General features: G+C 39.0%; 1 protein-coding gene across 1 annotated transcript in view; it reads left to right on the forward strand.

Annotated features, from left to right (window-relative positions):
- The window catches only part of Cdc42bpa (CDC42 binding protein kinase alpha), a 218,551-nt gene that overhangs the window by 91,981 nt on the left and 99,993 nt on the right, over positions 1-26,577 (forward strand). The window contains 4 exon segments of the mRNA XM_052737792.1: positions 16,679-16,772; positions 19,661-19,861; positions 21,563-21,811; positions 23,873-23,952. Of these exon segments, the coding sequence (XP_052593752.1) occupies positions 16,679-16,772; positions 19,661-19,861; positions 21,563-21,811; positions 23,873-23,952 (624 nt within the window).

Genomic DNA, 26,577 nt, shown 5'->3' on the forward strand with positions numbered 1-26,577 from the left:
AAATGGGAATACTTTTATGTGTGAGTGTTTGTCTGCATGTATGTGTGTGCACCACAGGCATGCATGCCTGTTGCCCTTGGAGACCAGAAGAAGGTGTTAGATTCCCTGAAACTGGAGTTAAGGATGGTTGTGAGCTGCCATGAGGGTGCTGGTCGCTGAACCCAGGTTCACTGCATGAGCAGCCAGTGTTCTTAACCTCTGAGCCATCTTTTCATCCTGTCTTCATCCCTCACGGAACTGTTAGGGGGAGAAAAATACAGCTTTTTGAAGAAAAATGTACCAAAGAGCTTCCGAAGTGGGAATTCAAATGTAAGTCCAGGAAATGAGCCTCATGCAGAAAAGAATAAGAGACCCAAAGTTTTCATGTTGGGAAATTAAGGCAAATATATAGAGTTAAAATTGGAGCAAACAGTGTGAGTTCTAGAACGCCATACTCAGTACAGCGTAATCCAGCTGTGGACACAGAGGACAAAGGGGTCTTCAGAACTGGCTTTTGTTTGGAGACAGCAGATGAATGGTTTCAGATGCCTTTTTAAAGCCACAGAGGCTACATGACAGTGGAATATCTGTGGATGATTGAGGACAAGAAAGGTGTCTATGAAGACTTCATATTCAGTGGGAAGTTCCTTCTGTAACTGTAGAAAAAGCTATTTTCCCAGGTAGAAAGCCCCAGAGAATTCATTTTCCTGATGTTTCCTCACAAAAAATCTTCAACAACATACTTCAGAAATTGGGGAAATGATATCAGAAGTCAATCTGGGCTTTCAGGAAGAAAAAGGAAGCAATGAATAGTAAATTGTCAGTCTGCAAACACTATTTTCACTCTTACATTCGCTCATTTAAAGCAGAAGTTAGCTGAGGTATTCAAGGAATAAATATATACCATCTAAAGTAACTGTAACGTAATGGACTGCATGAACCACAAATTCTAGCATGATCACTGACCTTTAATTAAAAGGAAAACTGGGGAGTGGGAGAGCAAGTGACTTATATGGGAAAGATAAATAAAAAATAAGTTTAATATTAAACTTTGCAGTGACAAACCTTTGTGACTCAAAATGCATTAAGTATTTATAATATCCAAAAAATAAAAATGTTAACAAGACATTCTCAGGTGTAAATAGGGCATGCAGAAATGGTAGAGGAGTTAAGGGATGTTGTTCCAATGAATTCTTCCTTTTAGTTTACTTGAAAAATCAATCAGAATAAGGACTGGTGGTTTTTGTTAGTTACTTGTTAATTGAAACAGAAAGAAAAGGTAAAAAGGAAAAAATAAAGTATTAATAGCTACAATAAAAGTTGTGACAATTGGGAGAATTTATGCAAATCTTTTTCAATGGTTTTCAGTAATTGAAACAGTGATAGTATAATTGTCATTTTGAGACTGTTGTAGCTGCAGTGTGAAATAATATATAAGAAGCTACTGAAAACCCTGTCGTTTTGGATTTGTAGTATCAGCATGAACTTGTAAATCATTTTATCTTTGAATACAACCCCACCCTCACACTGACAAGGTCTAGAAGCAGTGACCAACAGACTAGTAGCGACTGTGCCTTTGGGCAGGTTGTGATTTTCAAATACCGCTTCTCAGGGGGGTTAGAGGGGAGTCTTGGACTACGCCAGGGTAGAGCTTCAAGATGAGCCAGAGTGAAGCAGAGGTAGTGCTTTTCACTGAGTGGTTGCAGTTGATGGTGCCAGTAGGGGTGTGTAGGGTGCTTAGGTGTCTTTACAGTAGAGCAGTAGAGGAGTGTGTGTAATCCTGTAGCTTTTTGTTTGTTTGGTTGGTTGGTTTTTTGAGACAAGGTTTCTCTGTGTAACAGCCCTAGCTGTCCTGGAACTCGCTCTGTAGACCAGGCTGGCCTTGAACTCACAGAGATCTGCCTGCCTCTGCCTCCTGAGTGCTGGGATTAAAGTTGTGCGCCACTGCCCGGCCTCGATCCCATAGCTTTTAAGTTACATTTCTCAAACAGTCATTTATAGCAAGATATAAATTTAAGTAAGGTTTAAAAGTTAAAGAATTCATAGCTGGGGCTGGAAGGATGGCTTGGTGGTTAAGAACGTGTACTGCATCGGTGGGATCTCAGTTCAGTTCTTGTCACCCATGTTGGACAGCTCACAACTGCCTCTGACTTTAGTTCCATGGGATGTGACACCCTCATCTGGGCACCTGTGCATGCACACACACTCACATGCAAACACATCTACACACATACAAAATAATTGTTTAAAAAGTACATGAGCTGATACATATATATGTATGTATGTTCTCCATATATATATGTATGTATGTATGTTCTCCATCCTATGGGATTTCCTTTTGCAAATGAAATTTTGAGGTGAGTTTAAGGTACACTGTTTAGAATTAGTGTACAGAGAGGAGGGCTAATAGTAAAACTCCAGACAACAGCAATTGCCTGGAAGTAATCACAGTTCACTTGTTTTTAATATCTGAGATGTTTTAGAAAAACATACTCTCTAGTTGGCCTCATCAGCTTCTTGACTCTTAGAAAGAAAGGGAATCTGGATTCCAGGATGAGGACTCTTTTCCCTTCCCATTTGCCCTTTATTTCTGTCTGTCTTGCTCCAGGAAATAGACAGAATGATCTTGGTACATCTTGTCAGGACAAATCGAGAAGAAATGTTCACAGACTTGTAGGGTCATGTCAGAAGGATTAGGAAGCCAAATTGGAAATGGTACCAAAGGTCGGGATGGGGTAGGATGTCAGCTGCCTTGTTCCTCTTTCTATTTAGCTCCCAGCTTGGGCTTTTGCTCCCTGGGCAGAAGACTGGAAGATACTTTTCTGTGGAATTCTGAATGAAAAGTAAGTGAAGTTGGTTTAATCTCCCAATGAGACAACTAAACTGGATAAATCAGCCATATTAAACATCCCATAATACTAGTATCCAAATTCCTAAATGTAAGTGAGTAGCCATGGATCTCAGTTTTCTGTAGAGAACCTGTAAGGTTTAATAGCAAGATCTTTTTGTTCTCTGGCATTTGAGAATCCAACTAGAAAACAGTTGACTCCCTGATGGTACACATCCAGTTTCCAGAACTCTTTATTTTACTTTCTCTTTCAATCCCTTCTCTTTCCATAGAATTCCCCTGTTTTGCTCAGCCTCTGTGGTATGCCCATTCTCTTTTAGAGAATAAAGTGCTGCCTGATTCAAGAATTACAAAATAAATCAATTAAGATCTTAAGAAAAGAGAAGATTAAAATCTAAGTGAATGTAGCTCAGTGATAAAGTGAAGGACATGGGTCCAGTCCCTAGCAGTAAAAAATAAAATGATAATTTTATACAAATAAATAAATGGAAGAAAAGAAGCTTGATGGAAAGGATAACTAAAGGGAAAGAAAATGTGTCCTTCCCCCAAATAACCATGAATAACCATCCAAGAGATGGAAGATGTGCGACTCATGTAAAATGCATTGTGTTGTGGGAAAGGCATCTTCAGACAATAAAACTTTTTACATTAAAATTATGATGATATATTTAAGGAAAAGTAATCCAAAATGTTAGATAATAGAGTTGAGGAAATAGGGGGAAAACCCCAAATACCTGGACTGCTAGAGAAGTTGGCAGGGTCATGGAATGGTAGGGTAAGACATCTAATAGGAGTTCCAAGATCAAATAATAATGTTTTTACTGAATATCCTAGTACCTAGGACCTACTGAAAATATCGAGTAACAACTGAAGGACATGCAGTTCCATATTTAAAGGGAGCACTAAGTGCTCATCCCATGATAGAATGCAGACCCACATTCTCATAAAAACCCTAGGGAGGGTACAGCTGAATGAGGCAAGCTAGTATAAATAGTGCACTGTTTATTCGGTTGGTAGTTAGTTGGTAAAACTTAGACTGTGACTTCTTCCTCTTTTGTGCCTGGTGGATATAGTTTAATGTGTGTCTCTGAGGATTTCTTCTAGACTGAGGTTTGAGTTTTCAAGGGACTTTTTACTGGGTATGGATTAGAAGGTACTGCAACCTAACATCCCTTTTGTCAGATCATATTTAGGAACAGTTAATGTGCCATTTGTTATTTAGGCCATGAATTGTGTTTATCACAAAGGGTTATATTAGTCATTATTGCTTTGATATTTATTGGATTATATTTGCTGATAATTAAGTTTGATCCCCCTTTCCTGTCTTCCATTCATGCTTTCTCCTTCTTCCTCTGTCCTTGTCTTCCCCACTTTCTTTCCTATAATTGATTTAGGTAACTTAAGGTAAAAATACATAAAATAAATTGACGACAAGATATGAAAAAGAACATAGACTCATAGTGATTAAGACATTATATTTGAGGGGCTGGAAACATGGCTCAGTGGTTAAGCACATGTTCTCTCTTCCAGAGGACCTTAGTTTAGTTCCTAGCACCCTTGGTAGGTAATTGGCATCATCTATAACTTCAGCTCCAGGGGAATCCCATGTCCTCTTTTCTGGCCTCCACAGTCACCTGCACTCAAATGCACATACCCACACAGACACGTATGTATACAGGCAACTAAAATAAAGACTTCTACAGAAACTTGGTTTCGAAGTGAAGGACTAGTTGGATGGCTCAGTGGGTAAAAGAACTTGTCACCCCCTGAGTTGAATCCATGGAAACCATGGTTTAACGAGGGAACTCATTCATAAGAGCTGTCCTCTGACTTCCACACAGACTCCATGGATTACATGTGCTGCCCCAACAGCAATAATAAATAAATTTTAAAATAAACTCCATGGGGGGGGGGCGGAACTTCCCATTTCAAAATACACGTTTCTGTATTTTTTTTTTTTTTTAAGAATAATGATTTTACTTTTTTTTTTTTTTTAATTTATTTTGCAATACAATTCAGTTCTACATATCAGCCACGGATTCCCTTGTTCTCCCCCCTCCCGTCCCCCTCACCTTCCCCCCAACCCCCCCCCCCCCCCATTCCCATCTCCTCCAGGGCAAAGCCTTCCCCACAGACTGAGGTCAACCTGGTAGACTCAGTCCAGGTAGGTCTAGTCCCCTCCTCCCAGGCCGAGCCAAACAATCCTGCATAGGCCCCAGGTTTCAAACAGCCAACTCATGCAATGAGCACAAGATCTGGTCCCACTGCCTGGATGCCTCCCAAACAGATCAAGCCAATCAACTGTCTCACCCATTCAGAGGGCCTGATCCAGTGGGGACCCCTCAGCCATTGGTTCATAGTTCATGTGTTTCCATTCATTTGGCTATTTGTCCCTGTGCTTTATCCAACCTTGGTCTCAACAATTCTCGCTCATATAAACCCTCCTCATTCTCGCTAATTGGACTCCCAGAGATCCACCCGGGGCCTAGTCATGGATCTCTGCATCCAGATCCCTCAGTAGTTGGATGAGGTTTCTAGCACATCAATTAGGGTGTTTGGCCATCCCATCACCAGAGTAGGTCAGTTCGGGCTGTCTCTCGACCATTGCCAGCAGTCTGTTGTGTGGGTATCTTTGTGGATTTCTGTGGGCCTCTCTAGCACTTTGCTTCTTCCTATTCTCATGTGGTCTTCATTTACCATGGTCTCCTATTCCTTGTTCTCCCTCTCTGTTGTTGATCCAGCTGGGATCTCCCGCTCCCCCAAGCTCTCTTTCCCTCAACCCTCGCCTTTCATTACCCCCACTCATGTCCAGGCTGTTCATGTAGATCTCATTCCATTTCTCTGTCATTGGGCGATCCCTGTGTCTTTCTTGGGGTCCTGTTTTCCAGGTAGCCTCCCTGGTGATGTGAGTAGCAGACAAGTCATCCTTGTTTCATGTCTAGTATCCTGCTATGAGTGAGTACATACCATGTTTGTCTTTCTGAGTCTGGGTTACCTCACTCAGGATGATTTTTTCTAGATCCATCCATTTGTCTGCAAACCTCATGATGCCATTGTTTTTCTCTGCTGAGTAGTATTCCATTGTGTATATGTACCACATTTTGTTTATCCATTCTTCAGTTGAAGGGCATCTGGGTTGTTTCCATGTTCTGGCTATTACAAACAATGCTGATATGAACATAGCTGAACAAGTGCTCTTATGGTGTGGTTGAGCATTTCTTGGGTATATGCCCAAGAGTGGTATAGCTGGATCTTGGGGGAGATTGATTCCCAATTTTCTAAGAAAGCGCCATATTGATTTCCAAAGTGGTTGTACAAGCTTGCATTCCCACCAGCAGTGGAGGAGAGTTCCCCTAGCTCCACATCCTCTCCAGCATAAGGTGTCTTCAGTGTTTTTGATCTTAGCCATTCTGACAGGCGTAAGGTGGTATCTCAGAGTTGTTTTGATTTGCATTTCCCTGATGATTAGGGATGTTGAGCAGTTCCTTAAATGTCTTTCGGCCATTTGAGTTTCCTCTGTTGAGAATTCTCTGTTTAGTTCTATAGCCCATTTCTTAATTGGACTGTTGGGCATTTTGATGTCTAATTTCTTGAATTCCTTATATATTCTGGATATCAGTCCTCTGTCAGATGTGGGGTTGGTGAAGATCTTTTCCCATTCTGTAGGCTGTCGCTTTGCCTTGTTGACCGTATCCTTTGCTCTACAAAAGCTTCTCAGTTTCAAGAGGTCCCATTGATTGATTGTTTCTCTCAGAGTCTGTGCTACTGGTGTTCTATTTAGGAAGTAGTCTCCTATGCCAATGCGTTCAAGACTACTTCCTACTTTCTCTTCTAGCAGGTTCAGAGTAGCTGGGTTTATGTTGAGGTCCTTGATCCACTTGGACTTAAGTTTTGTGCACGGTGATAGATATGGATCTATTTTCAGCCTTCTACATGTTGATATCCAGTTTTGCCAGCACCATTTGTTGAAGATGCTTTCTTTTTTCCATTGTGCACTTTTGGCTTCTTTGTCAAAAATTATATGTTCATAGGTGTGCGGATTAATGTCAGGGTCTTCAATTCGATTCCATTGGTCCACATATTGGTTTTTATGCCAGTACCAAGCTGTTTTTATTACTGTAGCTCTATAGTAGAGCTTGAAGTCAGGGATCGTGATGCCTCCAGAAGTTGTGTTATTATACAGGATTCCTTTGGCTATCCTGGGTTTTTTGTTTTTCCATATGAAGTTGAGTATTATTTTTTCCAGGTCTGTGAAGAATTGTGTTGGTATTTTGATGGGGATTGCATTGAATCTGTAGATTGCTTTTGGTAAGATTGCCATTTTTACTATGTTAGTCCTGCCTATCCATGAGCATGGGAGATCTTTCCATTTTCTGACATCTTCTTCAATTTCTTTTTTCAGGGACTTAAAGTTCTTGTCATATAGGTCCTTCACTTGCTTGGTTAGTGTTACCCCAAGGTATTTTATGTCATTTGTGGCTATAGTAAAGGGTGCTGTATCTCTGATTTCCTTCTCCGCTTCTTTGTCCATTGTATATAGGAGGGCTACTGATTTTTTTGAGTTGATCTTGTATCCTGCTATGTTGCTGAAGGTGTTTATAAGCTGTATCAGTTCCTTGGTGGAATCTTTGGGGTCGCTCAAGTATACTATCATGTCATCTGCAAATAGGGAAAGCTTGACTTCTTCCTTTCCAATTTGTATCCCCTTAATCTCCTTATGTTGTCTTATTGCTCTGGCTAGAACTTCAAGTACTATATTGAATAAGTATGGGGAGAGTGGACAGCCTTGCCTCGTTCCTGATTTTAGTGGAATTGCTTTGAGTTTCTCTCCATTTAATTTGATGTTGGCTGTTGGCTTGCTGTAAATTGCCTTTACTATGTTTAGGTATGTTCCCTGTATTCCTGATCGCTCCAATACCTTTATCATGAAGGGGTGTTGGATTTTGTCAAATGCCTTTTCTGCATCCAGTGAGATGAAAAAATTAATGAAACAAAGAGTTGGTTCTTTGAGAAAATCAACAAGATAGACAAGCCCTTATCCAAACTAACCAAAAGACAGAGAGAGAGCATCCAAATCAACAAAATCAGAAATGAAAAGGGGGACATAACAACAGACATTGAGGAAATCCAGAGAATCATCAGGTCATACTTCAAAAACCTCTATTCGACAAAACTGGAAAACCTAAAAGAAATGGATAACTTTCTGGATAGGTACCACATACCTAAGTTAAATCAAGACCAGATAAACTATTTAAATAGTCCAATAACCCCTAACGAAATAGAAACAGTCATTAAAAGTCTCCCAACCAAAAAAAGCCCAGGACCAGATGGTTTCAGCGCAGAATTCTACCAGATCTTCAAAGAAGAGTTAATACCAATACTCTCTAAATTGTTCCACACAATAGAAACAGAAGGAACATTACCAAACTCCTTCTATGAGGCTACAATTACCCTGATTCCTAAACCAAACAAGGATACAACGAAGAAAGAGAACTACAGACCAATCTCCCTCATGAACATTGATGCAAAAATACTCAATAAAATACTGGCAAACAGACTCCAAGAACACATCAAAACAATTATCCACCACGATCAAGTAGGATTCATTCCAGGGATGCAAGGGTGGTTCAACATACGAAAGTCCGTCAATGTAATACACCATATAAACAAACTCAAAGAAAAAAACCATATGATCTGTATTTTTTTTTAATCCTTACCTTTTTTTCTTCCTTGTATAAATTTTTTTCATGTGAAAAAGCCCGTTTCAGAACAGGTTAAGATCTTTTTTTAATTCTTCTTTCGTCTGTTGCATCTGGACCGCAGTTTCTCCTTCTTCCTCCCCTCACAGCGTCCCCTCCGCTCCCACCCTCAATCCACTTCTCTTCCTTTCCCTTCAGAAAAGGGCAGGCCTCCCTGGGACATCAACCAAACGTGGCATATAAGTTGTAATAAGACTAGGCTGGAGGAGGCAACCCAACAGGAAGAAGAGGGTCCCAGAAGCAGGCCCAAGAGTCAGGGACAGCCCTCTCCCACTGCTAGGAGTCTCACAAGAAGACTGTGCCTCTCAAACAGGTTAAGACCTTTAGGGCAACAACATGGTATCTTTTTGTCGAGAAAAAAATTTGTTTCTGAAGGTGAATTGAACAGATTTAGGGAAACAATGGTTTTATTTTCCTGTTTATTATTACTATTACTATTTCTATTGTTATTATTACTACTTCCACCACCACCACCGTTCTTAGATAGTAGCTTATATAAATTCTTAGAATGTAATGCAGTTTTCAAAATGCATTCCTAGTTCCCAAACAGAGAACCAGAGTTAACTTATTTGTAGCTTTCTGTGTACTCCCATTTTCTCTTTATATAATTTGTTTCATATTCAAGACTCACAATTGCAATTTTTATTAATCTTCTCTCCTTGATTTTAATAATGTTAGATAATGCCATTAATTTAGAGTAAAACACACCTATAGATTACAAGAAATAGATTAGTACTGTTTTAACAGGATTTGTTGAGAGAAATACCCTGTAGTAAACTACAGAGAAGGTTTCATCCTTTGTTCCTCAGAACTTCATGAAGAACAGGTGTGGGCCAAGTCTGTTCCAGGTTTTGGGCCGATATTATCTCCTTTAGCATGGGTTTTTGGAGATTATTGGCCAGTTATCCACTTGGTATATGTGAAAAATCATTACCATTACATAGTCCTGAAATGTTTTGCAGCCTGAAGCTCAAAGGGCACATCATTTTATCAGTGTAGATTTCCCTCCTTTACTATGGACACAATAATAGTTTTAGCAAAATTAAGAGTTAATTTTAATATTCAGTCCAGGTGTTTTATAATGCAGTATGATTTTAAAAACATGTAGTATATAAAGGAGAATAATAATAATAATAATAATGTGACCAAAAGTAAAAATAAATATATTCATTTGGAAGTGCGCTCTTCCAGACTATGTAATTAATACAAATAAATGTGGTGAAGGCGGCCAGATGCTTATGGGAAAGAGAAATACAGGTCTTCACTTAGACCTCAGTGCCGGTGCCTGCACAGCATTTTGACTCATGATCTCCGGCTTGTGGCCTATGGAGTGGAGTTAAATAACCTCTCTAGTTAATTTGATGGTTAGCCAGAGTTAAAAATTACCACTTTGTAGGTTAACTAATACCGACAAATTCACATTTCATTATTATCAGGATAATATTTGTATAATTATGCTTCTGGCTCCCCTTCAATATATCATTGCAGTTGAATGCTTTAAAAATATTTTCCTGTTATGAAATAAAGATGTGCACCTTTTATACATACTAATTTTGTTGTTTTAAAATAATGCTCGTCTGAGATAGTCAAGCCTGGAACATTGTGCTGGAATGGCCTTAACCATGATGCTGTTCTTTTTAAGCCCAATGTTATTTACTTTTGATTAATAAGGAAAGTTAATGATTTTAGAAACGTTATAGATAACTGATTAGATTCATATTCAAATTAGGGAGACTGGAATAATGTATCTATGAGGATAATGTGGACGTGTCATCTTTTCTAAGCACTTCTCTGACTTTTCATGGATTGTGAAGGTTGGACTGATGTCTTGCCTTAGCTTAGCTTTCCCTCCGTTGTTGACAGTGCTTGGTATCTGGTTGGCCGGCTGCTCCCTTATTGCAAGATGTCACTGACTCAGGGTGGATCTGAATGCCAGATGTCGTTTTTGCTGCTTCTATCAGGAAATGTAATTTGTCGTCCTGCTGCTGCATTTAGCCGTTATTGTGTTCTCCAGGAGCGGACTCTGAGTCCAGATGTGTTATGAGAGTGTTCCTTAGGCATTAACACCCACGGGAGGGAGCTGGAGGAGCGGGATTGGGTGGACAGAGAAGTCAGACGGTTGCAAGCCAAAGCTTCAGCCAGCACTCCTCGCATTCCGCAGGGTTTGCGTCCTTCTGGGCCACTGTTACCTGGTCAAAATGGTTTGATCTTTGTCTTCCACATCAGTTCTTCAGTACATATGTACTGCTCAAGAAAGGGATGAGGAGCTGGGAAGAGGCTCTCTGCTACTCTGAAGGAGATACACATAGGAATAAAGACATCACACCATACTCCATAAATAGGTACAAATACTGTGAGTAAAAAATGATTACATTGAAAATAGCTCCTCTCTCTTAAGCTTGCCCTGTGGTGGCAGCCATATCTAGTTTCTTTAAAGCTTTGTCCTTCTACTATTTATTCCTGTGTGTCTGGTATCATGACATCTACTTTCAGATATTTCAAGACTTAGGAACTTCAGACAGTTTATAAGGACCCTTGGGGACTCTCCGAAGCCGGCTGAGGACGGGCTCTTATTGTTGCACTACTTTTCCTCAGGCCTGTTCTCACTGATCTGCCATTCTTTATGCTTCTCTGTAGTCGTACGTGGTGGAGACTTTGTAAATGCTGTTTATTGCTGAGCCAAAACTACTCTGCTTGTGTGACTGCCTCTAATTTCTACATTTCTTTCCTAATACTTTGATTCTCTTTTCCTCCCATTCATATGTACAAATACTAGATAATCACATTTCAATATTCACGTAAATCAAATGATGTATTGTGCTGGTTTACTCACTTTCTCCAACCTTACACACAGCCATCATTTACTTTCCTTTCTCTGCATTGCTTAGTGTATATTTGTTTTCCATCTTACAAAATTATGGTGGCAGCTTTATCTTTTTTCCCTTTATTGAAAATAGATTTTTTTCTCACATTATATTCCTGATTATGGTTTCTCCTCCCTCTATTCCTCCCAGTTTCTCCCCATCTCCCCTCCCATCTGGATCCACTACCTTTCAGTTTCTCCTTAGAAAACAGTCTTTTAAGGGATAATAATAAAATAAAATGCAATAAGATAAAACAAAACCTAACACATTGGAATTGGACAAAACAAACAGAAGGAAAAGAGCCCAAGAGAAGGAACTTGAAACAGACCCACTGTTCACACACTCAGGAATCCAATGCAAACACTGAACTGGAAGTTGTGGTGCATATGCAGAGGACCTGTGCAGCCCCTGTGCATGCTGCCTCAGTCCCTGTGACTTCATATTACCTTTGATCATGTTGATTTAGAGCAGTGGTTCTCAACCTTCCTAACGCTGTGACCCTTTAATACAGTTCCTCATGTCGTGGTGACCCCAACCAGAAAATTATTTTGTTGCTACTTCATAACTGTAATTTTGCTAGTGTTATTAATGCCCATTTAGGGCTGAGTGTTCCAGGGTCTCTCTCATCTTGTTCTGTCTTTTCTCACATTCACTTGTGAGTTGACTGTTAACCGTTGTAGCATTATTTTTTCTATTTTTTTTGGGGGGGGGCGCATAGGAAAGAATGTGTCTTATCTACCCATGAAGATTTTTATTGTAGAGACAAAGAGATGCAAAGATGAGAGATGAAGAGATTTCTGTTTTCTATGTGTATATAATATGTAGTATTACCACTGTTATTCATGTTGGAATTGTCTGATTGATTCTGTGGAATGTTTATTTAATCACCTGTGGTGGTTTTAATCTCATCTTTGATTCTTCCCCTCGCATTTTAGTCAGAGTCTGCTCCTAAATATACATAAATATGCTCCTAAATATAATACAAGAAAATTATTAACTAATTTGAGATTAAAATATGAAGTGATTCTTTGTGATCATTTTGGCTCTTTTGTATTTTATTGATTAGTTGAGAAGTTTTGAACTAGAGTCCAGTTTCCAGTGCCTGATTTTTTCCCCCCTGTTCCAGGGATAGACCCAGAGATTTCTGCCACTGATGCATAGCTTGAGACCAAAGCACTGAATTAAGTTTCTCATTTTTGTGTGTAGTTATTTTGAGCGCTGGGGGTGGGATCTTGGGCCCTGTGAGCTAAAAATGCTCTGCTTGTGTAACTACCTCTAGTTTGTACATTTCTTTGCTGATACATTTATTCTATTCCTTCCTTCCGTATGTAGCAAATACTAAACAATCTCATTTCGAGTATTCATGTAAATCAAATGGTGTATCATGTCTGGAAGACAAATGCTATACTACTGAGCCACAAACTCAACCTCTGAATGTGAATTGTAAAATTCCACTTAGACATCTTTGTGAACCCTTTTGGAGTGAGTTAGAGGAACAACCAAGTGTGTGACTCCGTCCCTTCGTGTGCATGAGCTGTGCTTCCGTGATGCTCTTTAGAGCTGAGGAGGTTTGTGGAACTTCCGATGGAATGACACCAGCAACAGTTTCTCCTTTCCCCTCTGTTGAGTTCCCATCATCTTGTCAAATGGCCTGGTACTCTGAGGTTAGAAGCCCACTACGTAAGAAAACTAGAACTTGTGGCTTATTTTTTTGAAAGAAAAATTAACACACAAAATTCATGAAGTAGACCTTGCATCCCAGGCAGCAGACCTGCACCTAGTCCCCGTTGACATCACATCCCTCTTCTCCTGAAGGAAGTTCTGGTTTTATTATGGAAGGCCACTTATTTTAGAGCTTTATGTCAAGATGGTTAGGCTGATCTGCTCTTTATTCTGGAACTGTTTCTGGGGATGAAGAAGTGAAGGAGTAACTAACAGAGGCAGACAAAGAATGGAGGAAAATAGAAACAACCTATTTACTGAGAAATAGGGAAGTAATTTGTTAGGTTGTAATTGAAAAGAATATGTTAGTATTTTAAAACATAGGGCAGTTGAAAACTTCATATATAAGTAATAGATGAATTAATGGCTACAAATAAATTAATAAAAGTAATATAGTAATGTACAAGTATGAAGAAATATTTAACGTCACACGTAATCAAAGAAATAAGTACTGTGTTTTAATTATGAGATTGACAAAGGGCAAAGTGATTGATACTCCTATCATTGTCACAGAATGAGAAACCACGGACTCTTTCACTGTTGACCAAGTTGTGACACTGTAATTTTTTTCCTCCTGGAAATGATATGTTCATTTGTTTGTTTTCCTCAAAAGCTTGATGTATGTTTACCCATCTATTCTTATCCAAATCACCTATGACTTTATCCTAAGGATAATCTGGAATGTGACTGGTTTACATTATGAACACTGACTACACTCTTTCCTTATGGAGATTGTTGTATAGGAGTATTACCGCAGTCTTGTCTTTAGTAGGAAAACTGGAAGCAATAGACTTCTCCAGCCTAGGGGTAGAAGGGAATTCTGGCAGACACAATGATAGAGTTATAGAAAATCACCAAGTCATATTAAAATTGCTTCATTCAAAAAAGATGATTCTATTCCATCCAGTTCCAGGCTTCGGTTTTAGCCACTGAAAGGCAAGTGATGTTTATTATCATCGTAAGTAGCTTCTCAACTTCTGAGATATCTAATGGCAGGACATTCTTGAATTTATGAATTTATGAAATTATTAACATAGCATCTATTCTATACAGCATACAGTACTGGGTACCGCAGACTCAGTGGGGAGAAAGGTGGGTACGCTGTGGGCCTTCATGGCTCTGTCTGTGTGGAAGGGAGATGACTGTTAACCAACCAGTGGGGAGGAAGGTGGGTATGCTGTGGGCCTTCATAGCTCTTTCTGTGTAGAAGGGAGATAACTGTTAACCAACCAGTGGGGAGGAAGGTGAGTATGCTGTGGAAGGTGGGTATGCTGTGGGCCTTCATAGCTCTTTCTGTGTAGAAGGGAGATAACTGTTAACCAACCAGTGGGGAGGAAGGTGAGTATGCTGTGGAAGGTGGGTATGATGTGGGCCTTCATAGCTCTGTCTGTGTAGAAGGGAGATGACTGTTAACTAATGAGTGACACTGGGTTTAAAGTTGTAATTGTGGTGGAGACCCTAAGGGTGCGTAGAGATTTATGAATCGAGATGTTTCCTTTCTGAGATGCTAGGGAAGCCTTGTCTATGATTATTCTTTTTCGCCTGTAGCCCAGGTTGGCCTTAAACTTCTGATTCTCCAGAGTGGTGAGATCACAGGCAGTTAGTTCTAAAATATCTTCTCTGTAAGTTGTGGCTTAGAGAGATCACAATTGGAATTATAAAATATTTATAATGAAGAGAAAATAAAAGTGCTCTATATCAGAACTTAGGGGACACAGATCCAGAAACTGCTACAGTAAAAGAAAATCTCTAACCTTAAATGAAAATATTGGAAAAGTGTAACTCAAATTCCTAAATGGTCTTTTAATAAAAAACCCAGTGCCGGATATTGGAGTAAATGCTGAAAGATCAGAGAGACAAAGGAGCAAGCTGCCTCTTACCTCTAGGACTCCTCAGCCTGAAGAGCCTCTAGTTTCTGTCTTCTCAAGCTTTACATATCTTTCTCTGCCCCACCATCACTTCCTGGGATTAAAGGTGTGTGTGCTTCCCAAGCAAAGGCATGAGATCTTAAGTGCTAGAATGAAAGGCATGTGATTTCCAAGTGCTGGAATTAAAGGTGTGTGCCACCACTGCCTCGCTCTGTTTCTCTCCTAAACTGAGTCAATCTTATGTAGTCCAGGGTAGCTTTGAACTCACAGAGATCCAGATGGATCTCTGCCTCCCAAGTGCTAGAATTAAAGGTGTGTACCACCACTGCCTGACCTCTATGTTTAATCTAGTGGCTTGCTTGTTCTGTTCTCTGATATTCAGCCAAAGATTATTATGGTACACAATATATCACCACAGAAAAAGGAATGAGGTGAAAAGTGAATTAAGTCTCTTAACTCAGGAAGCTTGGAAAGAAAGCAAAATTAGCTTGAATTACAGAGAAGAAAAAGGTAAAATGAAGTTAATTCAAATCAATGAAAAATTACAGAAATAAGGGAAGAGCAATAGGCAGATATCATTATTTTAAAAATTAATGTAAATATAAATATGAAAGTCACTAGTTTAGTCCCAAGAGACAGATATCTATTTGAATGATAATAATATAGAATGTGGAATCTGGAGGCAGACTGCCTGGCTGTAAACCCTAGCAGTGGCCTTGGGTGTAAGCTCAAGGTGGCTGAGCTTTTTCTGTAGCTAGGGTAAATGATTGTATCCACCTGGGCAGCTGTGGAGAAATAGCAAGCACTTAGGGTACTACATGGGATGCAAAGCTCTAAGCACGTTTTTAGTATTAATCTTATAAAAAATGCAAGAGAGGTTGGGTGTGGTAGTTGTACATAATTTCAGCACTCTGGAGACCGCAGCAAGTGAATGGCCAGGAGTTCAGTACTAGTCTAGGTGACATAGTGAGTTGAGGTTAGCCTAGGCTTCAGAATGAAATCGTGCCTCAAAGTGTAAACCACCCAAACAATAGTGGCAAAAATAACAAAGATACAAGAAAGCGATATTAGAAATGGGGCTACTATTACAGCATATAGATTTCAGAAGTCATCAGCTGCATTCTAATTTGAGAAGTGGATAAAATATATATTTTATTAGAAAAATCAAAACCACTGTAGTATATACTGTAATATACATTTAGGAGAAACAAGTTATGTGGGTAAGCTAAAACTATTTAATGAAATGAAATCTATAATGTAAATCCCCCCACAAGGTTCCATTATCATATCTGTAGGAGGCTCTTATTTTCCCTCCATTTTTAAAACTGAGACATATATGATAAAAGCGCAGACATTAGAGTGTTCGGTGACATGCCTGTGACCACTCTCTGAATAAAGAATGTCTTCATCCTCAAAAGTATCCTTTCCAGAATGAAAATTACCAGAGTACTTCTTATTTCCAGGAATTACTGAAATGATAAATGCCTTACAAAGTTTTAATATGAATCATAGCTAGGATGCAACTTGTAAAACAGATATTTTTCTTAGAGTATTTTTTAAAAGCGGTTGAAATCTTTTCATGTAAAAAGAACATCTGATTATTTTCCAACTAAAACTTAAATGTATTTATTTTTTCAGAGACATTAAACCTGACAATATATTGATGGATATGAATGGACATATTCGTTTAGCAGATTTTGGTTCTTGTCTGAAGCTGATGGAAGATGGAACGGTAAATGAACATGAATTACTCTCCCATAACATTTCCCTTGCTATGTCTTCCTCCTCTGTTTAGAGACCCTCTGCCTACACTGTCTGAGGCCCAGTGCCCCACCTCCTTTCACAAAGCCCTATGCATCCGTGCTCATGGTAAGGCTTCTCAGAGTCACCTGACCTGCTCGTAATGGTGAGCTTGAGAAGAATGCTTTGAGAGCCATGTGGCTTCTTTTTTAGCTAATACCTTTTACACGTGAGACGTCCTAAGTCTTTAGAGTGATAAAGAATGTAAGTGTCATGTAGAAAAAGAAGACACAGCTCCATCTTCATGTGTACTTTTTTCTAATGACGTAGTTGTTCTGAGGGACAGTGTTCAGCAAATGAATTTTCTGTTTGGGTGAAGATTAGGTAGCATTAGTTTTATGTTCCCATTTGCTTGACTTTTGCTGACTATATCCTTAAGTTCTTGTTCAGTTAAAAGGTTATATTTTCATATTTGTATTGCTTTTTATATGTGTATGTATGGTGTGTATGGGTACACATATATATATGTGTGTGTGCTTGCATTTGGGTGTGTAAATGTGAGTGTATGTGGAGGTCAAAGAACAACTAGGTCCTCACTTTCCATCTTGTTTAAGACAGAGTCTCTTGTCCACCACTGTGTACAAGCTGCCTGGTCTATAGTTTCTGGGAATTTTCTTGCCTCTGCCTCCCCTATTGCAGTAGAAGACTCGAATTATAGACATGCTGTACCATGTATGGCTTTTCATGGTGTCTTAGTGAGGGTTTCTGTTGCTATGAAGAGACACTATGCATGACCACAGAATCTCTTAGAAAGGAAAAACATTTAATTGGAATGGCTTACATTTTTAGAGGTTTAGTCCATTATCATCATTGTGCAACATGGTGGCATGCAGGCAGACATGGTGCTGGAGAAGTAGCCAAGTGCCCTAATCTTGACTTGCATCCAAAAGGAAGTAGTCTGTTTCACTTGGTGTGGTTTGAGCATATATGAGACCTCAAAGCCCACCTCCACAGTGGCACACTTCCTCCAACAAGACCACACCTCCTAATAGTGCTACTCCTTTTTGGGGGCCATTTTTTTTCAAACCACCACACATGCCATCCTCTTATGTGTCAATTGACTTTGCTACTTGAACATACAAGCCAAGCCCTGATAAAACAAACCGGAGCTTGAAAGTGATCCTGCTGAATGAGGGTCTTACATAATGAACAGCATACCCCTGCCCCACCTTTACTCATTTTAAATCTTGAACAATTGTATAGCACAGCCATTACCTGTTTCTTATGCAGTTTAGAACTTGCTTTCTTCTCTTTGGCTTTACAGATAGTTTTATACTGATTAATTTTCATTCAAGTTTTTAATGTTTGCACGTCTGTTTGGTTTTATGTTCTTCCTGTGTTTTATTGAGTTAATATTCCTTTGGTAGGACAGAGTAATGGGTATTGATCCTCCAACCAGAGCCTCTTGCATAGTTAGGAGAGCACTGTACTCTTTGGTCCTAAATTGTCTTTAGAGAAAGAAGTCAGAAAGCCTGTGATTCCACTGTAATAGCATCTCATGCCTGGTGGGATAGCGGCTGCCAACCAGAATATAGCAAGTGTTGTCTAAGTTGTGGGTGATGGAGAGCCCTGGGCACTGTTGGTAGGAGTGTAAAATAGTTCTTCCAGATACTATAAAGAAAATGATCATTTAATTTTCACCTGTCTAACTTGCTGTAATTATATTTTCAACTTTTTTTTTTGTTTGTTTTTTGTTTTTCAAGACAGGCTTTCTCTGTGTAGCTTTGCGCCTTTCCTGGAACTCACTTGGTAGCCCAGGCTGGCCTCGAACTCACAGAGATCCGCCTGCCTCTGCCTCCCGAGTGCTGGGTTTAAAGGCGCGCACCACCACCGCCCGGCATATTTTCAACTTTTTAAAATTAAAAATTTTGGTTTTAAAGTCTATATTTTCCTTCCATTTTATAATTTTTCCAAATAAGTTTTTGTGTGTTTGTTTGGTTTTGGTTTTTTCGAGACAGGGTTTCTCTGTGTAGCTTTGCGCCTTTCCTGGAACTCACTTGGTAGCCCAGGCTGGCCTCGAACTCACAGAGATCCGCCTGCCTCTGCCTCCCGAGTGCTGGGATTAAAGGCGTGCGCCACCACCGCCCGGCTTTTTTTTTTTTGAGGCAGGGTCTCACTATGTAATGTCCTTGACTAGCCTGGAACTTACTATGTAGAAGACTGGCCACAAACTCAGAGATCCCTCTCAGTGCTAGTATATAAGATGTGTACCATCATGTCCAGTGCTACTAAGAACTTAATGTACAATAACTAATCAATGGTTAGTTTTCTTAGGTTTCTGTTTAGGAATTTAAAATTATTATCGGTGTTAATCAGAATGGGTTGTTCTCTTCATGTCTAATTGTAAATTTTTAGTTCCATTATACATATATCTGTATATATATTGATTGCACAGATAAATATTAAAAAACAGTAAGAAAGCTAATATAGTAGTATACTATAATGCTAGCACTTGGGAAGTTGAGGCAGGAGGATTGTGAGTTTGAGGCTAGCCTCAGATATATAGCAAGACCTTGTCTCTGACAACCAATCAGAACAAAATTAAACAATAATAATGTTGTAAATGAAATATTCATTTTATTGTTAATGACTGTAATGATTCAAATCATATTGTTCCCGTAAATGCATTCAGCTATAGTAAAAGTTTGTTAAGGTTATGAGTAATGAAAAGTATTAATATAGAGGCCATATAAAATCATTCTGTAAACTAGGAGACTAAATTTAGATAACAAAAATATTATAATACTATCTACTCAACTGTTTTTAATTTAAAATCATTTTTCTAATATAGTATGTTAATAAAAATATGAACTTCTTCAGGTTCAGTCCTCAGTGGCAGTTGGAACTCCAGATTATATTTCTCCTGAAATCCTTCAAGCTATGGAAGATGGAAAAGGCAGATACGGACCTGAGTGTGATTGGTGGTCTTTGGGGGTCTGTATGTATGAGATGCTTTATGGAGAAACACCATTCTATGCTGAATCTCTGGTGGAGACATATGGAAAAATCATGAACCACAAAGTTAGTATAATTATTTTTTTTATAATTTTTACAGTAAATACATATAGCAAGTTAAAGTAATGTGATATTAAAGATGTCAAAACAATGGAAAGTCATATTCTTTTGCTTAGTAGGGGAAAATTGTTAGTAATCACAATCTGTGAAACAATTAGTTTTAACTTTTCCCCATATTTTATTTAAAAGTGCTCCTAAATAGAAAAATTGGTCTCTATAGTTAACAGAGTTCAAAAGTAGTTTTTATTAATTTTTACTCTATATTATGTACAGTCATGACAAACATGCATATAAAAATTATCAGCATTATTAGTAAGAAACGAAGTGTGAATAAAGATAAAATTGAGATTCTTTGGAGCCAACAAAATGACTCTGTTGCTAGGGTGCTTGCTGTGCATGCCTGGTGACCTGAGTTTAATCCCTGAAATGCATGGAAAGATGGAAGGAGAGACGTGACTCCACAGAGTTGTCCTCCGACCTTCACATGGACAGCTTGGCATCATGTGCACACACACACCCAACCATGGACACACACACAACAATCAGTTTTGTTTTCCTGAAATTCTTCTGTCAATCTGGCAAAGACAAATTGAAAAATTGTATTCTGTGTTCTAATACAGCATCATGGGTACTCCTCAGATTCTGTTGACAGGGCTGCAAATTGTAACTTCCTGTCCCAAAGTTAACAGGTATACATCTTGAGCCTTAAAGTTATGGTTAGAGCTTTTAATGGAACAAGGTTGGGTCTAGAAGTCTACCTGGTTTAAATATCTAGAATAAAGATGTGTATATAGAATGTTCTAGTGTTAATGGTCACAAAACACTGACTGCAGTCCAGATATACTGGAGGAACAAGATCAAAACAGACAGTGCAGAAGAGAGTAACTGTCCACTTCCAGATGATGGTGAACAGTTGCAAAAGTCCTCACGATGAATCTGAGTGTCCCCAGAAGAGTAGGGTAATCTATACTTTTTCATTGGTTCTTGTGTTTATGCATATAAATCAATTTTATAGACTTTGTGTCTTCTACCAAGCTGCAGAGATAGAGCAATAAGTAGTTATGAAGAGCTGAAAGATAGAGAGAAGTTAAAGGTTGTGAGTAGCACATATACCATTCAGAAGGGAGTTACTTCAGTATATCATGCTGCTTAACAGCACAGGTCTGGAGAGTGCAGTGGAAGACCCTTTTCTGTCAATGATTAGTTGTATGGTGTTGAGAAAATGATTGTGTACCTCTTCTACAAGACTGTCATCATAGTAGTTCCTACCCAATGTGATTATTGTGAGGATTAAATAGTTAAGTAAATCACTTTGACTAGTGCCAGATACATGTTAAAGTTTAAGTGTTCAATGATGAACTGATATTTTATATTGTACCTGGACATTATCAATAATCTACATTATTTTGAAGTATTGAGTTAAATCCTGCTACTTTTAATCAGATCCACCTCATTTGAACATCAGCTTGAGATCCTGTAGCATCTGACCTCTCTTTGCAGTTCTTCCATCATGAACTCACTTAGAGAACTAAAACTTCTTTTAGGAAAAGGATTTATTTCTCATCATCCCTGTATCTCTCCACAGTATCAATGCTCTGTGTCATCAAACACTGCATGTTTTTCAAAAGGAAATATATTTAAACAAGTTTACCACCATTTTGTAAGAAAACTGCTGATTTGTATTTATACTTTATTTTGTCTGTATAGGAGAGGTTTCAGTTTCCACCCCAAGTGACTGATGTGTCTGAAAATGCTAAGGATCTTATTCGACGACTCATTTGTAGCAGAGAACATCGACTTGGCCAAAATGGAATAGAAGACTTTAAGAAACATCCGTTTTTCAGTGGAATTGATTGGGATAATATTCGAAACTGTGAAGCACCTTATATTCCAGAAGTTAGTAGCCCAACAGATACATCAAATTTTGATGTGGATGATGACTGTTTAAAAAATTCTGTAAGTATGACATTATGAAGATGTCCTGCCCTTCTGGTTCTTTTAAGGATGGTTATAAAGTAACATTTTGTGTATTAGTTTGGTGCCAGGACTATTTTTCTCTTATTGGTCACACAGTAGTTATGACTTCCAGTGCTTATTCTCTCGTGTACCAAAAAAATTAAGAGATTTAACTGAATTCAGTATAGTCACCCATGACCAAAAGCAAAATTCAAAGACCTGTTTTTTAAACAATTGTGTCAGTAGGTTTCCTAAGAAGACAAGATTAGATGCTTTAAAAAGTGTATTTCATGATTTCAAAGAGAAGATGATGATAAACCCTTCCTAAAACCAACCATGAAACTGGAAACAAATGGCAAAACGTTTCAGAGATTACTATAACCAAAAAGCAATAAAGAAGTGTTTGTTCATGAAAAACTACTGAACTTTGTTTGAAATCATACATACCACATCCCGCTACCTGTTTGGCTGTACTGACAACATGGAGCGAGGAGCTGACACCTTCCTGCTCGATGGACAAACTTCATTTGGGAGGCTCAAACCCACCACCCACAGTGTTGCTAAAATAGCCAGCTGGGTAGGAAATGAATGTGGAAAGTCAGTCTGTAGCTTGCCTTTCCTGAGGTAGTGTCTCTGTCTGAGCCAAGTAGTTCCCTTATCTACAGCTCGTGGACTGTAACAAGGCCAGCATACTGTGTTGATTCTGCTCTAAATCACTAGGTTATACAGAGTCAAATTTCAGAAAATCAGAACCTAAAATTTGGGGGTTATTTTCTAGCTGTCTTATTTTAAGCTGTTAATTTATTCAATAATTGTATATCTTTGGTTTTAGTTCAGTACTAAATTTTATATTAATTTTATGTCACCTTTTACTGTTAAGTACTGTGTTCGAGATGAATGTGAGCTGTTAAACTGTTTAAACTTCACAAGAAGGAATTAGATGGATTTTCCTCACCACTTTTTATATTCACTGTTGACAGTAATTCTGAGTCTTTCCAAGTTAAGTGAATATACAGTTGATTTTAATTATTCACAGTACTTGTATTTTATAAAGTTATGGTGAGCACCAAGTTAGTTGACATTGACCATTGCTCTGTAGAAATAAAAGGTTAATGAATTTGAAGGAGAGTAGGGAGATGTATATGGGAGGAGTTGGAGGGAGGAAAAGGAAGGGAGAAATGTTGCAATTATATTATAATATCCCAGAATTAAAGAAACATAAAGTTTGTTTCTGGTCACATTTTTAACAACTTTGAATATAAAAACCTTTTTTGTGTACTTCTGTTTAAAGATACTTTATATAATAATATATACCATTGATTCACTAACACTGAGCTCAAGTCTATCAGCACTATAACTTCCTCCTAAAACAGAGTTTGTCTAAAATATGTTTTCTGTGTAACAGCACATGATTACCTTTTTTATGTTGCAACATTAGATGGCAGCCAGGTGTGGCATCACACACCTATAATCTTAGTACTCTGATGGGAAGTATAGTGGGAAAGGATCATGAGTTCATGTCTAGCTTAGGCCATACAGCAAGACCCTGTCTTGAAATTTTAAGAAAAATAAAAGTAATTATCAACTAGCACTCTGGGAGCTATTTTACATGAGATACTATCATAAAAGGCACAAAAACATTTATAAAGTGTGCCAAGGACATTTACTTCCAGTGTGAGAAAAGAGGAACATTCTATGTTCAGTCTCAGCAGGAGGGGCAAAGGACAGTGCACATCCTTTACTCTGCACACATCTTCAGTGACCACATGAGCAAAGGACAGTGCACATCCCCTACTGAACACATCTTCAGTGACCACATGAGCAAAGGACAGTGCACGTCCTTTACTCTGCACACATCTTCAGTGACCACATGAGCCCTGAGGTTATTGATTTTCCATTTGCAAATAAATTTTGCTTTTAAACTGTGTGTGATCAAACATGCCTATAATTTTAGTACTTGGGAGGCAGACATAGGAAGATCGTAAGTAAATTTATAGTCCAACCTATGAGTCATAATTATAGATTTCTTACCAGATTAATATTCTTTTTATTTTCTTCTAGGAAACAATGCCTCCACCAACACATACTGCATTTTCTGGCCATCATCTACCATTTGTTGGTTTTACATATACTAGTAGCTGGTAAGTTTCAAAAGTCAAGTTAAGTTGGGTAATTTATAAAAAAGTAAAGTAGATTGAAGCTTGAAAATGGCATATACATGGCTGTAGTTATGTCGTGGAGCTGGGTTTAAATGTGAAAAAAAGAAAGGACAGCCTATTTTGGTATCATAAATAGAATAAACCACCCACGAAGCAACTATTTGGAGGGAAATTATGAGGACAAATAGCTCAAGAGTCGAACCCATGGGGAATGGGGCAGGAACCAGCACCAAGGCACTTAAGGAATGTTCTGTATATGTCAAGCACCAAATTCCCAGCCATTGTTCATCCCAGTCTTTACTCTTCACTCCATTCCTGTTCTCTGATTCCTCTCTTCCATGTCCCATAAGAATCACAGTAATCACTTCCTGTGTGCCACAGCAGTCCCTTTAGCTATCTCTCAGCTACTGGGCTTTCTTTGTTGAGTGATTGTTCTTTATTTAAAATCTAAGCAGTTCAAAGTGGCTGGAGCAGACAGGTGGTTCTTAGCAACCAGGCTAACTTTACATTGAGGTTCTCCAGCTTTAAGTACTGTGTACTGTGTGATAAACACCCTGAATCTCCTTGGTTTGTCCTGCCCTGTATGTACCAAGGTAACCATTTCATAGTTCATTTCTTGCAATCTTGATCACCCTCATCCTCAGCTGATGATCTTGCTTCCTCCATCCCTGATAATTGACACCAACTCCAGACAGCAGCTGCAAGTTCCTGCCACTGTTTTCTTCTGTCCCCCAGACTCATAAGCTCTTCTCAAGAATGGACCATGAAGATGCCTGCCTCGGGCTGACTCCTTCCATTGCCTCCTGCTTAGCTTAATATATTGTTCACATTTATGTCACAAGTTTTTCTCTTTTATGTGCTATCCACATCCGTACATTCTGCCAACCATCTCACCAGACATGTAATCATTTCTTCCATCTTAAAATAGAAAGCCTTTCTGGATCTTGTGCCTGATACCAATTAATTCTTTGGTGTATAACTAAATTACCTAACTGTCCATTTTTTGTACTACTCTTTCTTGAATTGCTCATTTCGGGTTTGTGCCGCAGTCCCTTCACGCAGACTGCTCTCACCAGCACTCCGTTGGCTCCTGTCCACAGTGGACTGATTCCTTCTAGTCCACTTGCCCTTTCCACCCTTGCCACTGCTCCGTGTGAAACACTTCACTTGTGTCCGTTTCTCAGTCTCTAAACTTGAGTCCTTGTAGATGAATTTCTAAATGGTCTTATTAAATAAAAAAACCACGGAGCCAGATATAGGGGTGAAAACCTGAGAGATCAGGGAAATAGGGAAAGCTACAGCTAACCTCACCTTACCAACTCCGCAGCTTCCAAATGAGAGATACTGCCTGTCTACCCATGTCTATATGCCTTGCTATTCTGCCATCTGATTTGCTCTGTCCAGCTACATCACTTCCTCTTCCTGCCCAGCTCTGTCACTTCCTGTCTGTCTGTACAGACCTCCAGACTTCCATGGTTAACAAGTGTTGGAATTTAAGGCGTGTGCCACCACACCTGGCTCTGTTTCCAGTGTGTCCTTGAACTCACAGAGATCCAGACAGATCCCTGCCTGCCAAGTGATAGGATTAAAGGTGTATGCTAACATTGCCTGACTTTGGTGTTTACTTATAACAACTGGCCTTTTCCTCTGATCTCCAGGCAAGCTTTATTTATTAAAGCACAAATAAAATATCACCACAAGTCCTCCTTTCCCAGATTTCTGAGTATCAAAGTGTTCTAGGGCTCAGCCATGGAACTTCCCCCACACATTTCCTAAAGACATGAGACCACCTTGCCTTCTACTTAAAACCTGTCTTAACTGCCTGTGTAATATATTAATAACTCCTTACATTTCGTACATCTATCAAAATTGCCCTGTTCTCCTTGTTCATGGCCGTTTCCCTCTACTCCCCAATTCTGTTTCTTTGTGTCCTGAGAACAGAGCAGAGTTCCTGTAAGGCCCTGTACAACTGTCTGTCATCTTCTCTTCCTGCTCTTCCTGTTGTTTGCAGGATTCCATTTGCACAGGCCTCCTTCGGGCACCAGAGCCTTGTCTGGGGATGCTCAGACTTCTGTTCCCAGACTGGGCTTCATCCTGATATACAAGCTTGACTGGGCCCTACACTTGACTTTCCTCAGCTGCCTGCATATGCACAGCTTTTCTGACGACTCCATCTCAATTTCTATCTTCTCCCTCTCAGGACTTTTCTCTCTTTTCTGTTTAATATTTTCTCTTTAGCAGTTAACACTTTCTAATGTGCTGAATATTTTATGTACTTTTATTTCTATCCCTGTTGCTAGAAATTGATTGGCAAAGAGTTTTGTGTATCTAAAATTTTTTTAATTAAAATACAATTACATTATGCTCTTCCCTTTTCTTCTTCCAGTCCCTCCCATGTCCACTCTCTCCAGCTCCTCTTGTATCCACCTCCTCACTGCCTCTCAAATTAATGGCTTTTTTTCTTTGATGATTATTATTTTACACACACACACACACACACACACACACACACACACACACACACACAAATATATAGATACAATTTTCTGAGTCCATTCAGTGTTGCTTGTGTGTCTATGATTTCAGGGCTGACCTGGTTTTAGATAA

The sequence above is a fragment of the Peromyscus californicus genome, unplaced genomic scaffold (assembly GCF_007827085.1).
Source record: "Peromyscus californicus insignis strain IS unplaced genomic scaffold, ASM782708v3 Scaffold_14__1_contigs__length_90479793_seg_2, whole genome shotgun sequence".
Classification (NCBI taxonomy): domain Eukaryota; kingdom Metazoa; phylum Chordata; class Mammalia; order Rodentia; family Cricetidae; genus Peromyscus; species Peromyscus californicus.